We start from the raw sequence: 13,264 nt of genomic DNA on the forward strand, positions 1-13,264 counted from the left end.
GCCGCAAACCACAGGTCGCATCACGAATACAAACTCTCTACTTCCTTGTAAATAACCCCTCCATCTTTATTGACACAGCCGGGGTCACAGAACCAGGCCTGGCCACTGTGACAGCCCACCTCCCTACACCAGCCTGGTAATGGGTAACTTCCCCATACCCCGAGGGGCTTGTCAACAGCATCTGTGATTGGTTGCAATCAGACTGCAGGCATCTGTGATTGGTTGTGGAGTGTAAAAATAGATAATTGGCAAAAATGACAGTGTCCCTTGTATATTGATACCCAGCACAGATAAAGCAGATGGCTACAGGCTGCAGCTCCCAGCTGTGCACATTATCTTGGCTGTGCATCAAAATACAAGGGACCCCATGTGGCATTTTTAAAATGATTTAAATAAATAATTTTAAAAACCGGCGTACGCTCCCCTCCCATTTTGATACCCAGCAAAGATAAAGCAGACAGCTGGGGCCTAGTATTCTCTGGTTGTGGAAGCATATGATTATTGAGCCCATCCACCCTAAAATTAGCAGCCCATAGTCACACAAGAATTGTTGCATCCATTAGATGCTGTACCTGGCTCATCCCGATTGTCCTGGTACAGTGGCAATCAGGGTTAAATAAGTGGTTAATGACAGCTGTGGTTTCTCAAAAAAAACAAATCACAGAAGTCATAAAGTACAAGCTTATTATTGGGAAGGGGTCTATGAGACCCCACCCATTACTAATCCTGTAAGGCTGCTTTCACACTAAATTTTTTTAGCATGCGTCATGAACGTTTATTTGCTGCAAAAGTGGATCCTGTTTTTGCAAAGAAAACCGCATACCAACGCATGTGTTATTTTGCAGGATCCTGTCACTTGAGGTTTATGGGCGGGCATTGGAGTCATGTGATCGGGAGTGAGGGGAACTGAACGTGATAGACTGGGAGCCGGCATCTGACAGCTGCGGTAAGCAGGTAAACATCGGGTAACTAAGTGAAGTGCTTTGCTTGAATACCCGATATTTACCTTGGTTACGAGCACGCAGCTGCTAGGAGCCGTCTCCCTGCACACGTAACCAAGGTAAACATCAGGTAACTAAGAAGCGCTTTGCTTGGTTACCCGATATTTACCTTGGTTATGAGCGTCCGCCGCTCTCTGGCGGGGGAGAGAGAGAGGAGAGAAAGAGAGGAAGGAGGAGAGACGGAGGAGGAGAGACGAAGGAGGAGAGAGGGAGGAGGAGAGAGGGAGGGGGAGAGAGGGAGGGGGAGAGAGGGACTGATCACGCCAGGCTGGTTTCTGGGCATGCTCAGTAGAGCAAGCAGGATTCTGCCTAACAGCATGTCAGCGTTCACATGCGTTTCCGTGCTGTTTAGTCAGGATCCAGCGATTTGCAGTATTTGGACGCAGCTCAAAAACGCTACAAGTAGCGTTTTTGAAAAAAGTTAAAAAACTGCAAGTCGCTGGATCCTCACTACAACGCACACAAACGCATGTGAACGCATGTTGACGCGAGTCCATTGCAAATGCATTGAAATGAAAACGCATTTGCACTGGATCAGTTTTGCGTTAAAAAAACGTTCATGACGCATGTTAAAACAACGCAGTGTGAAAGCAGCCTAAGTCAAAATAAACACAAAACACAGAAAAACCTTTTATTAAAAAAACAAACCCAAAAACAAACATCCTCTTTATTAACTCCCAAATTACCCTGCAGGTCCGACATAAACCAAAGACACGACGTCCTACAATGATCACAGCTCTGCTACATCTGAGATCGCAGTTTGCGGTCACATTAGAAAACGTGACCACTCACTGCAGCATCAGGGACACACTGACAGAGCCGCAACCTTGAGCGGTGACATCAATTTGTTCACCTAATGGCACAGCTGGAGGTTCCCAGCTGTGTCCTCAGATGAAATGACAAAGTGTGAGCTCATTGAACTACGAGACCTAAGGTGAAGTAATTGAACTCGATGTTGGATTACCGGATTAGGCAACGTGTGCACATTGAGTATTTGGGTGCACACATTTCTGCACCAAAAAAACACATCAAAACCGCATTTATTTGTATTATTAAAAAAATCCACTAATTGAAGGGCACACAATCACTCATAATTAATGTTAATCATTTGTATGAATTTCTAAACTGCAAAGTAATAATCCCTTTTTTTGTGCGGTGATGCCAGTAAGAATGGCATGTGACTACTAAAGACACTGATTGGTTATACTTTTTTTCTGAAAGATTTCCTGGAAAATGTTGGAGCTCCCACTGACTTCCATTATACTCGGATACTCAAGTTGCGCCCATCTCAGCATCCAACTGCTCTTAAAAGTCTAATCCCCAAGATTTTCCTATATAACCTAAAGCCAGTCCTATGTTGGCACTATCATGCTGATTCTATACATACCTTTATTTCTCAGCTAGGATGTATAGGTTTTGATACACAAGCAAGTAAAGTTTGTAAAATGAACAGTTTTTTGATTGGCAGCAGGTGTTGAGCAGGTAATAGCTGGAGTAGGTATTCATAGTTATTCCTGCCCCTCTGCATATCCATCCTCCCACTATCTATTATTTATGCTAAATCCATTATAGAAGTTTGTGGCTATAAATCATGGTGGCTAAAAGAACCTGTGCTGTCGTCATACCCTTGTGACCAAAAAGGGCGGGGCCTCAGCCAACAGAAAAAAATGTTGCTTCCTGGTATGAGCTATGTTGGCTGAGGCCTCGCCCCTTCTGGTCACATGGGTATGATATCAGCACAGGTCCTTTTAGCCACCATGATTTAGCCACAACCATTAGTAAAACACTTCTATAATGGAATGAGCATAAATAACAGGTAGGGGGAAGAACAACAGGCAGGGGAGCGGGAATCACTATCAAATTCCACCCCAGCTATTAGCAGCTGCAGCTGCTGTCAATCAAAAAACTGTTTACTTTACAATCTTTACTTGCTTGTGTTTCAAAACCTATACATTCGAGCTGACCACTAAAGGTATATATGGAATCAGCCTGATAGTGCCAGTATAGCACTGGCTTTGGGTTATATAGGAAAATCCTGCTGATTGGTGCGCTTTAACGTGTACTGAGCACCTGAGCATCCTAGTGCTCACTCATCACTTGTCTCTACCACTGCTTTTGTATATTTGGCAGAAGCATGAGGACAGAAGACTGTGTGAAGTAGCTACACAGACTCTACAGCAGCAAAAGGGCAAAAAATATTAAATAAAACTATTAGGAAAGCTGCTTACATTTTAATTTAGGAAGAAAATGAAGAATAGAAATAAATAAGTGCCTGTGTCCATAGCCATAAAAGTATGTGTAAATACGGTTCTGTTCTTAATCACGTTTGTATTAAATCAGTCTTTAACAAAACTTTGCAAGTGCAGAATTATCATCTAACATTTTATAAAGTGTGCAAAAAGTAAAATAAGGGAAAGCTAAATCCATTTTTGTTGATAAAGACGTCTCATTTCCTTACTCTAAAAGGACTTAAGAAGTGAAAATTCTCAAAACAACCAACATTTATAAGCCTGAAAGCTTCTTTCTCAAATGCTTTTACAAAAAGGATAATAAACCTGTAATCCTGATGTAATTTCATACATATATCTGTTTGTGCCTGGAAAAATACCCAATTGTTATTTCAAAACATAAAATAATTTGCAATAAAAACTTAGCATTATTATTGTATATCAAGATTTTTTTTTCCTGTATGAAATAGTTTCTTTAACAAAGTAGGAAAATAATGAGTATACTTCAGGAGGATTAAGTTTTATTTGTTAAATGAAAGCAATTAACATTTTTATGTTTCTAAAGGTATATTGGCCTAACAGGAAAGAAGGTTTTCAAGAACATCTTTTCATTTTAAGAACATCTTTTCATTTCGTTTGTTTCATGGGAATGGCCTATTATTCACAGCAGATTAAAAAACAAAAGGGCTCTTGTGCATGAATTAAGACAAACGATTTTCCGAAAAGTCATGTCTTTGATTGCCAGCCTTGGTAGGCATGACAACTTCCCAAAGGCAAAAAGCTTCTGGAAGAATAAATCATGCAAGTTGCCACCTGGGAAATCAATATTAAATGCAAGTGCTTCAACAAGAGAGAGGACTTTCACACATAAATAGCTATCTCTTCATGTCCAGCTTGGCAAATTCTGTACTTTTTGTTATGAATGTAAAATTACTTTGACCTGCCTTTAAGAGTAAGCTGAGGAAACTTCTGTAGCATTGGATTGGGGAAATCAAATCTCATCTCAGCGGAAACTTATGACTTTGGTGGAAATAGACCATGGTTCCAGTTAGGTCCCTTGATGGAGATTACTAAAAGAGAGCTTAATGCTAACAATATGTAAAGTGGAAGGTGTGCTGAAAATCTAAATGGTTATTCATGGAAAGGTTTATATTGAAAAGATAACAGAACTTTTTAAAGGGAATCTGTCAACAGGTTTTTGTTACCTCATCTGAGAGCAGCATGATGTAGGCAAAGAGATCCTGAATCCAATGATGTAACACTTAGGCCCGCTTTTCACGCTGCAATATCGTTACTGATATCGCTAGCGAGCATACCCACCCCCATTGTTTGTGCGACACAGGCAAATCGCTGCCCGTGGCGCACAAAATCACGCGGACCCGTCACACTACTTACCTGCCTAGTGACGTCGCTGGGACCAGTGAACCGCCTCCTATCTAAGGGGCGGTTCGTTCGGCGTCACAGCGATGTCACTAAGCAGCCGCCCAATCAAAGCGGAGGGGCAGAGATGAGCGGGACGTAACATCCCGCCCACCTCCTTTCTTCCTCATTGCGGGCGGCCGCAGGTAAGGTGAGGTTCCTCGTTCCTGGGGTGTCACACGTAGAGATGTGTGCTGCCTCAGGAACAACAAACTACATAGTAGAAGCAGCGGCAACGATAATTGGGAAGAGGGGGTGATGTCACCGATGAGTGATTTTGAACATTTTTGCGACAATTGCAGCACTGCACAATGGCGGCAAGTATGCTTCAGTGCCTGTAGAGAATTCTGTGCACTTGAAGGTAAGCTATGAGAAATTAGACTTTATTCTCAGGAAACTTATCTATGAGGACCAAGGATGGTCAATATGTGATTATCTGAAAATTCTGTTTGCTGCTTGGGCAGCAAGGATACAGAAAGCACCCATGCTTTTTGTGTGGATGGGACAGCCAAGATAGGACTCACCAGTGGAGCTAAAAACGTTGTCTAACAAGAACATCTTTGCAATTTGGACTAAATCAAGAACATAGTTGCGGAAAGTTTAGTGGATCTCACTAAAGTTCTCCTTCCACCTCTCCACATTAAGCTTGGACTGATGAAGCAGTTTGTGAAACTCATGAAGGATAACGTATTGGAAACAGAAATGAAAGCTGTTCACAAAATGGCTTGGGATACTTTTAAAGAAGTCGTGAAGAAATTTCTAGGTAACAACAAAGATCCAAAATGTAAGCCCATCATGGAATACATGCAGAAATGTTTCAAAGCCTTGGGTTGTCTGATGAATTTATAAATACATTTTTAAAATTCCCATTTGGACTACTTTCCTGAAAACGTTGGTGCTGTTAGTGAAAGTCAAGAAGAAATAGTTCTTCAGGATAGCAAGGAGACGGAACGATGCTATAAAGATAAATGGAACATGAACATGATGGTGGACTGCTGCTGGATGCTTCATAGAGAAGATCCACAGGCCCTCTATAAGAGAAAAGATATCGATAAATGACCATTCAATAAATTTTTATATAGAATATTGTGTACAATTTGCTTACAATAAAGATTTTTCTTGTTCATCTCATTTGAGTGTAACTTCACCAGCATTCTGTGCAAAATCCACCCTGGATGGTTACATGTAGAAGTGTTGTTTTCTTTCTTTTTTTTTTTTTTTTTTTTTGAAATCAGGACAAAAGAAAACAAAAATCAATCACTGGATTTTAAACATTTTTCATAAACTCAAATCTAGCATATCTGTGCAATAGATAATTAGGATTTGTTTTTTTAATAAAATGATATTGACATAGACATCTTAATGCACAAGATCACATAATGCACGTTACAAGATGTAGAGACCTGAAAAGAACATACATTATGGTGTTTGCTCATGCATCAAAAGCATTGTGTATAAAAAGTGAGGCAAACAATTTTAAAGGTTTACTGACAGCTGCCATAGCCACACTAATCTACGCATGAATTCTAACAGGCCAACTTATCTGGCTCAGTGATAGTTATATTAATATAAAATTAATTTTGAAGCTATTATTGCCCTCTGCAAATCAATTGTTTACTAGTCGGTCCTCTATGCACTCTCATCACACAAGACTCCATTGCTGAACAAAAACATTGTTCAAAGGCCCTGTGCGCACACTGCATTTTTACCCACTTTTGTTTGCGTTTTTGCTGCAGAAATGTCTTGAGAAAATGGTTGTAACCTTTCTGTAGACATTCCCCAGCAAAACCTATGGAAAAAATATAGCTGTGCGCACACTGCGCTTTTTTCTCAAGAACATTCTTTCTGCAGAATTTCTTGAGAAAAAGAATGAGCATGTCACTTCTTTTCTGCAGGTACGTGCGTTTTTTGCCATAGATAATGGTAAAAAAAAAACGCAGGGACCAACCTGCGGAAAAAATGCACCAAAAACGCATCAAAAACGCGGTGCGTTATTGGTGCGTTTTTTAACACAAGTGCGCTAATCTTTCAGACTCAAGAAATTTCTTGAGAAAAATCCTTTTTCTAGTACGCACAGGGCCTAAAGTTTTCTCAACAACATTTAAACAAGCCTGTGAAATACTAGGAGAATATAGTCTGGACAGATGAGACCAAAATTAAACTCATTGGATGACATAATACACAACATGTTTGGAGGCCAAAAGGCAAATCACCACCAAAACACCATACGAAATGTGAGGTTTGGAGGTGTGAACATCATGGTGTGGGCCTGTTTTTCAGCATACAGCCCTGACAAACTTCATACAACTGAAGGAAGGATGAATGGACAAATGTACTGGGACAGTCTTCATAGAAATCTGCTGTCATCTACCAGGATGATGAAGATGAAACGAGAGTGGACATTTCGGCAAGACAATGATCCCAAACACATCTAAGAAAACTCCCAGTTGGTATCAAAGAAAATAAAGTTGCTAGAATTGACCCAGCCAATCACCTGACGTGAATCCAATAGAAAAGCAATGGAAGGAATTAAAGATCAAAGTTAATAGACAGACCAACGGAACCTTCAGGATATCAAGAGCGATTTTGTGGAAGAATGGACCAAATCACATGGAATGCATGTGGCTAGTTTCTCCATGGAGATAGCATCTTGAAGAGGTCGTCACCAACAAAAACTTTTGAATAAAGTATTAAATACATTTCACTAAGCGTGTTTAATACTTTTTCCAAGTGTCATTTCTTATTATTACACACCAGTAAATTTATGGACATCTAGGGTTTGATTTCTTTGCCTGTTTGGATTGGATGGGTTGTTACCGACATCAGGGGAGAAATTCATGTCAATAACGCCTTTAGAAATACATTTAATTAAAAAATTGGTGATGTGTTCAATACTTATTTCACTCGCTGTATGTTTTGGCAGTCTGGGGGTGCAGTCAGAGCAGCTGTCAAGTTCCTTTTAAAGAAGTCCAAGTAAAAATCACTGTCAATATGTCTTAATAGGGCACATGAACATCTTGACCACCTTCTCTCAGTCAGTGGAGAGACAGTAATAGGGAATTGCTGCCTTTCTGTCACACTTGACACAAGCTTATATCATGGGTACCAAGGAAAACAATACATTTAACTGTGCAGCTGCTCACTGCTTTCCCCAGAGCATATTACAGCATGTGTTTTGAGTCTCAAGCATGGCAGTGTATTTTACTAATTGTTTAATTTTCATTATTTTTATAGTTTGTTTTATTCTATTTTGGGGCTTTGGAATAAATTGAAAGCTTTTCATGGAGTTATAGTCTTCCCTTCAGAAAATTTTGACTCTGGAACAAGTAATTACTTAAAGTAGAAATCACAGCATGTGAGTAATGACTGATTGCACATCTCCTGGCTAAGACCTGAATACTATGGATCCACTGGCTACCTTAATCAGGATTTGTCACTGGAAACAGAACATTTATAAAAATAGTTGATCTAATAATGTATAATCACAAGCTATAAGGAGGTGGTTCACTACTAAGCATAACGGCCACACATTGATGTAAACCTCATAAAGAAAGATAAAAGTAATATTTGGAAGAGACAAAGGCGCAGATGGTTTCTTATCCCAGTGGAACCAGATAAGGAGTTTGGAAACACTCACCTTGGGGAGTTGTGAGGGTCACAACTACCAATCAAGTATAGTATATCACCATGTTGGCTGCCACAGACCCAGCTGATATCGGGAAAAAAAATAGAGGAAAAGGTTAACCCGCGCTGCTGTAGAAATGTACATCAGTGGTTTTGATTCCTACTGAAGGAGTCCGTTAGTTTCTGAAACGCATTGAAAAATAAAAATCAAGAAGAATTAACCTCCGGAGTTTCTTCCTGTCCATTTCCATGGCAGCGTGGCTTAATTCTTTCCACTTTTTTTTACCGAACCTCATATAAAAGGCTTTTTGTCCAAATACCTTGTATCTGAGTGGCGCTATTGCGGTCCGCTCATCCCTATCACGTGACCCCCTGGGCTTCGTGACCTCCGAGATCCGTTGATGTCACATCAACTTCCAGTTGACCCGACATCACATAGTCTCCCTGAGTGACTGGGCTGTGGGTAGAGTGGTGTGATCCGTGAAACACGTGCCAGAAAAAAAGTGCATATAAAATAAAAATCATTTTTACTCACCCGGCTTCAGCGGCGCTCTCTGCAGCCTGTTTTGCCTGCTGCTTCTGAGCCGGCTCATTACTGTCATGCATATTCATGAATGCACGACACAGCCGACCCGGAAGCAGCTGCTGCGGGGGTCAGCGCCGGCCGGATGCTGCACCGCGGGAGCGTTCAGCACCATGGAGAGCGGGAGCGGGCACAGGTGAGTTAATCTCTATTTGCAATCACGGACCACGGAGAACGGAGCCCGGATTGCACTTAGACAACCCACGTGTGCTGTGAATCACGGCACACGGAGGGACATGTGCGTGTTTTACACGTCAGTGAAGAACGTCTGTGTTTTTCACTGACGTGTGAAACGGGCCTTAAGGATATAAAAATTGAAAGTTGAAAAATTGAGACATTTTCGTCAAATTTCTGTTTGTTTTGTTCACAAACAAAGAATATTGCCCTAAATATACCATTAAACAAACTATAATGTCTTACAAAAAAAAAAATACATATTTCATTGGTCAATAGTCATTGGGTTATGTCGAAGCGTTCCAGAGTTATGACCACACAAAGTGACACTGGTAAGATTTAAAATATTTGGCCTGGTGATGGAGGTCAAAATTAGCCTGGTCATTAAGGGGTTAAACAAGTCATCCTTTTTTTTTACTCTGAACACTGGTGATCTTATAGGCAACAACATTTAACATAAAATGCTGCAGAATAAATTATGTCAAATACTCAAGATCAAAAATGATGTTAAATACAGTTATATAACTACATTTCTCCAAGAGTCTATAATCCTTACCTGACAACTGCAGACACGCCAAAGGGGTAAACTCTGTCTCCATTCCCAGCTTTATCTTTCACCTAGTATTAGAAATGTATTAAGGTGGTTAGAAGTTGGATAAATATACTTGCTAATAAATAAATGCAAGCTTATGCATTGTGCATTGTCACTTGGCTATGACTTTGCACCATCTATGAGACTTTCAGGTTACAGATATTCAGTTTGCTTAGCAGTGCTATCTTTCACACACTCAACCCTGTGAAAATGGAATCTGAAGCCACATATCTGTTCTATCTGAAGTTGTAAATGAGCTCTCACCACTGACAATGAATGTCCAACTGAGAACTGACAGCACCTTACAAAAAACACATCCTGACTCAATATACAGTGATAATGCTATGTCACCCTCATTAACCAATTCACAGTGATTTACAAAAAACATTTCCATTTTCCTGTGTTTTTTTCCCATTTAAAACTAATAGTGAAAGAAGGGGTTTTTTTCTTATGACTACAATGGAGATTGTCAATAAACAGTTGTTTCTCTCCTGGTTTATACAAAGTTCTACTAAGAATCACATTCTAAAGTTTCATTCAGATATCCATGAAGCATGGGCTGAGTATGGAACGCGGTGCACCGCCTGGTCTAACTTGGCCAGTCCGTACATTCTGCGCACAGTCAAGGTTTCAAAGATGTAGTAGAAACATGAGCAGAAATCGGGTATATACCCCGCTGATACTCAATGGTATATTGCTATCTCTTTATTGTTAGTACAGGTCTACGTGTTTCAGAGACTTCCGTCTCCTTCCTCAGGACATCAAATTCTTTTGATGTCCTGAGGAAGGAGACGGATGTTTCTGAAACACGTAGACCTGTACGAACAATAAAGAGATTATATCAATATACCATTGAGTATCAGCGGGGTATATACCCGATTTCTGCTCACATTTCTACTACATCCTTACACCTCGGTGCTGCAGCTGATACCACTACTGAATGTGCTTCATAGGGGTTGTGACTTGAACAACCTGAAAAGGTGAGTGTACCGTGATCCCTGTACATTCCATATCCCTACCGGGTAAGACCCTATTGCGCTCTCTCTTCCACAGCATTTTCCTGCCGAAGGTTTCAAAGATGTCTGAATGAGTCTTAAAACTGATACAAAATGCACACATTTATACACATCCTTCAGTAATTGCAAAGTTTTGAAGAAGACTTAAAGAGGTTGTCCACTACGGAGCTCAGTTATTAGTTTTTGCCATACATGCATAAAAGGTAATCTGTCAGCAGGTTTTTGCTAAGTTATCTGAGGACAAAGTGAAACAAGGATTAGAACACTGAATTCAGTGATGTGTCACTTATCAGGCTGTGTGCTGCTGTTTACTTATAATGAAGGTTTTATCACCAGGAAATTATCATTGCCCTGACTAGATCTCATGCACCTGCTAGGCCGACCATTCTTCCTCCTGTGATAAGCAGGTCACTGTCAAAGGACGATGTGAAGGGAGTTGTGTTGTGGTTGGATTTAGCTTTCTGAGCTCTGCTACGTGTAAATACTCTTGATTGTGTCACAACTGCTGCACCCAGTAAAGTAAGTGATACATTGATAGAATCAGGGTCTCTTTACATACATTACACTGATCTCAGATGAGTTAGCAAAAACCTGGCCATAAATTATCTTTAAAGGGACACTGTCAGCACATATACAGTAGACTGTTCAAACCAAGTACAAGCACTCGATGTATCATAGCGTCACCAAACATTTAAAAGCCACCTCCCACTTATTTTACATGTATCTCCACTTCCCCTCTTTGATTGACAGCTCTAGCGTCATAGAAGCAAAGATGGGTGAAGATAAAAGAGAAAACAAGCAGGTGGGAAGGAGCATTTAAATGTTCGACCACACCCCAATCCACCAACAGTCTGTGCTTGGTTTGAACAGTCGATCTGTGCTGAGAGAGCCCTATAAATCTCCATACGCCATTTCTGCCAAATTTAATTTTGTTGTATGCCTTTCTGCTTTGCTTCCTGAGTCATGGCATCAGCTCTGCTGTCAGAGCGATTATTTCTTACTACATTTCCCCTCATTCCTCGAGCTAGGCTAGAAGCCAACAGTAAGCACACCATCGGTATCTCCATTTGAACCAATCCCATTCCTCTCTCATGGTCACGTAACATCATTATGATGCCCTATAGTGAACACTGGTACAGGTAATAGAAGTAAGGCATAAAGCACCAGCCCGGCCAATGAAGATTATCCTCTACTCACCCTAACTGATAGATTGAATGGATATATAGATGGATGGCATAATTCAATTGGATGGTGAGATATTTGAATCTATTCACATTACCTAAGGTATACAGCAGTGTTTGTACATGTATATACAGTTAGTTCAAGAAATATTTGTACAGTGACTAAAGGTGGTGTCACACACAGCGACGGCGACAACGACGTCGCTGCTACGTCACCATTTTCTGTGATGTGACAGCGGGTAACCAAGAAGCCCTTTTCTTGGTTACCCGATATCTACATTAGTTACTAGCACCGCCGCTCTCACGTTGCCACTGCCGGCTCCCTGCTCCCTGCACTCCTAGCCAGAGTACACATCGGGTTAATTACCCGATGTGTACTCCAGCTACGTGAGCAGGGAGGCGGCACGGGCAGCGTGAGAGCACACCACTGGCTCCCTGCACACGTAGCCGGAGCCGGAGTACACATCGGGCAATTAACCCGATGTGTACCCTGGCTAGGAGAGCAGGGAGCCAGCGCTAAGCGTGTGCACTGATAACCAAGGTAAATAACGGGTAATGGTTACCCAATATTTACCTTAGTTAACAAGTGCAGCATGGCTTCCACAGCGACGAGTGTCGTTAAGATCGCTGCTGCGTCTGCTGTGTTTGACAGCTAAGCAGCGATCATAACAGCGACTTACTAGGTCGCTGTTGCGTCACAGAAAATGGTGACGTAGCAGCAACGTCGTTGTCGCTATGTGTGAACCCAGCTTTAATCTTCGTGATCTGGCCTCTGCATACGACTATTTTTGATTCAAAATGAAACCCCTGAAGTGCAATTTAAGTGAACTGTAGACTTCCAGGTTTAATAAAAAGGGTTGAACAAAAACATCCTTTAAAATCTTTAGGAATGGCAAACATCCACTGGGGATTCTCACCAAGCTCCTGTTTATGCACCAAGGGAAAACTATACCGATTTCAAATCTGGAAAAAGGCATAAAAATCTTGAAAGAATTGAGTATAGGAATACCACGACCATTTCTTACATAACCACCAATCTCAAAGTAGATTACAAATTAGTCTATTTTTTTATTTATTTTTTTTTAAAACTCTGAACATTGATGTTTTTACCTCAAACCCCAACAAAAGGTTTTATGGCTTGTTATCCAAGACTTTCATGCCCCAATAGAGTGGAAGACTCATATGTGATAACAGCTAGGGAATAACAATATACATATGTTAGCGCTATATAAAAATAAAGATTTGATATACATGCACATAGGCTGTCCCTATAAAACTTAAATACTTTATTAAATCACTTAAAACCACACCGTGATTACTAAAAGCGCACAGGATAGATTGCTAGCCCTCAATAGCTGCACCTCTCTGTGCACTGCCTAACAGCAGGGTTGGCACCCTAAAAATGCAATATGGCACCCCCACTCCATGACAACTCTCCCTGCTGCC

At 40.9% G+C, this 13,264-nt stretch overlaps 1 protein-coding gene across 2 annotated transcripts in view; it reads right to left on the reverse strand.

Annotated features, from left to right (window-relative positions):
- The window catches only part of TPK1 (thiamin pyrophosphokinase 1), a 754,585-nt gene that overhangs the window by 619,777 nt on the left and 121,544 nt on the right, over positions 1-13,264 (reverse strand). For both annotated transcript variants that reach the window (XM_075316612.1, XM_075316611.1), the window contains exon 2: positions 9,586-9,647. In XM_075316612.1, the coding sequence (XP_075172727.1) occupies positions 9,586-9,628 (43 nt within the window). In that variant the 5' untranslated portion in view covers positions 9,629-9,647. The remainder of the gene's footprint in view (positions 1-9,585; positions 9,648-13,264) is intronic.

Source organism: Anomaloglossus baeobatrachus, chromosome 6, assembly GCF_048569485.1.
Source record: "Anomaloglossus baeobatrachus isolate aAnoBae1 chromosome 6, aAnoBae1.hap1, whole genome shotgun sequence".
In the NCBI taxonomy this organism is placed as follows: Eukaryota; Metazoa; Chordata; class Amphibia; order Anura; family Aromobatidae; genus Anomaloglossus; species Anomaloglossus baeobatrachus.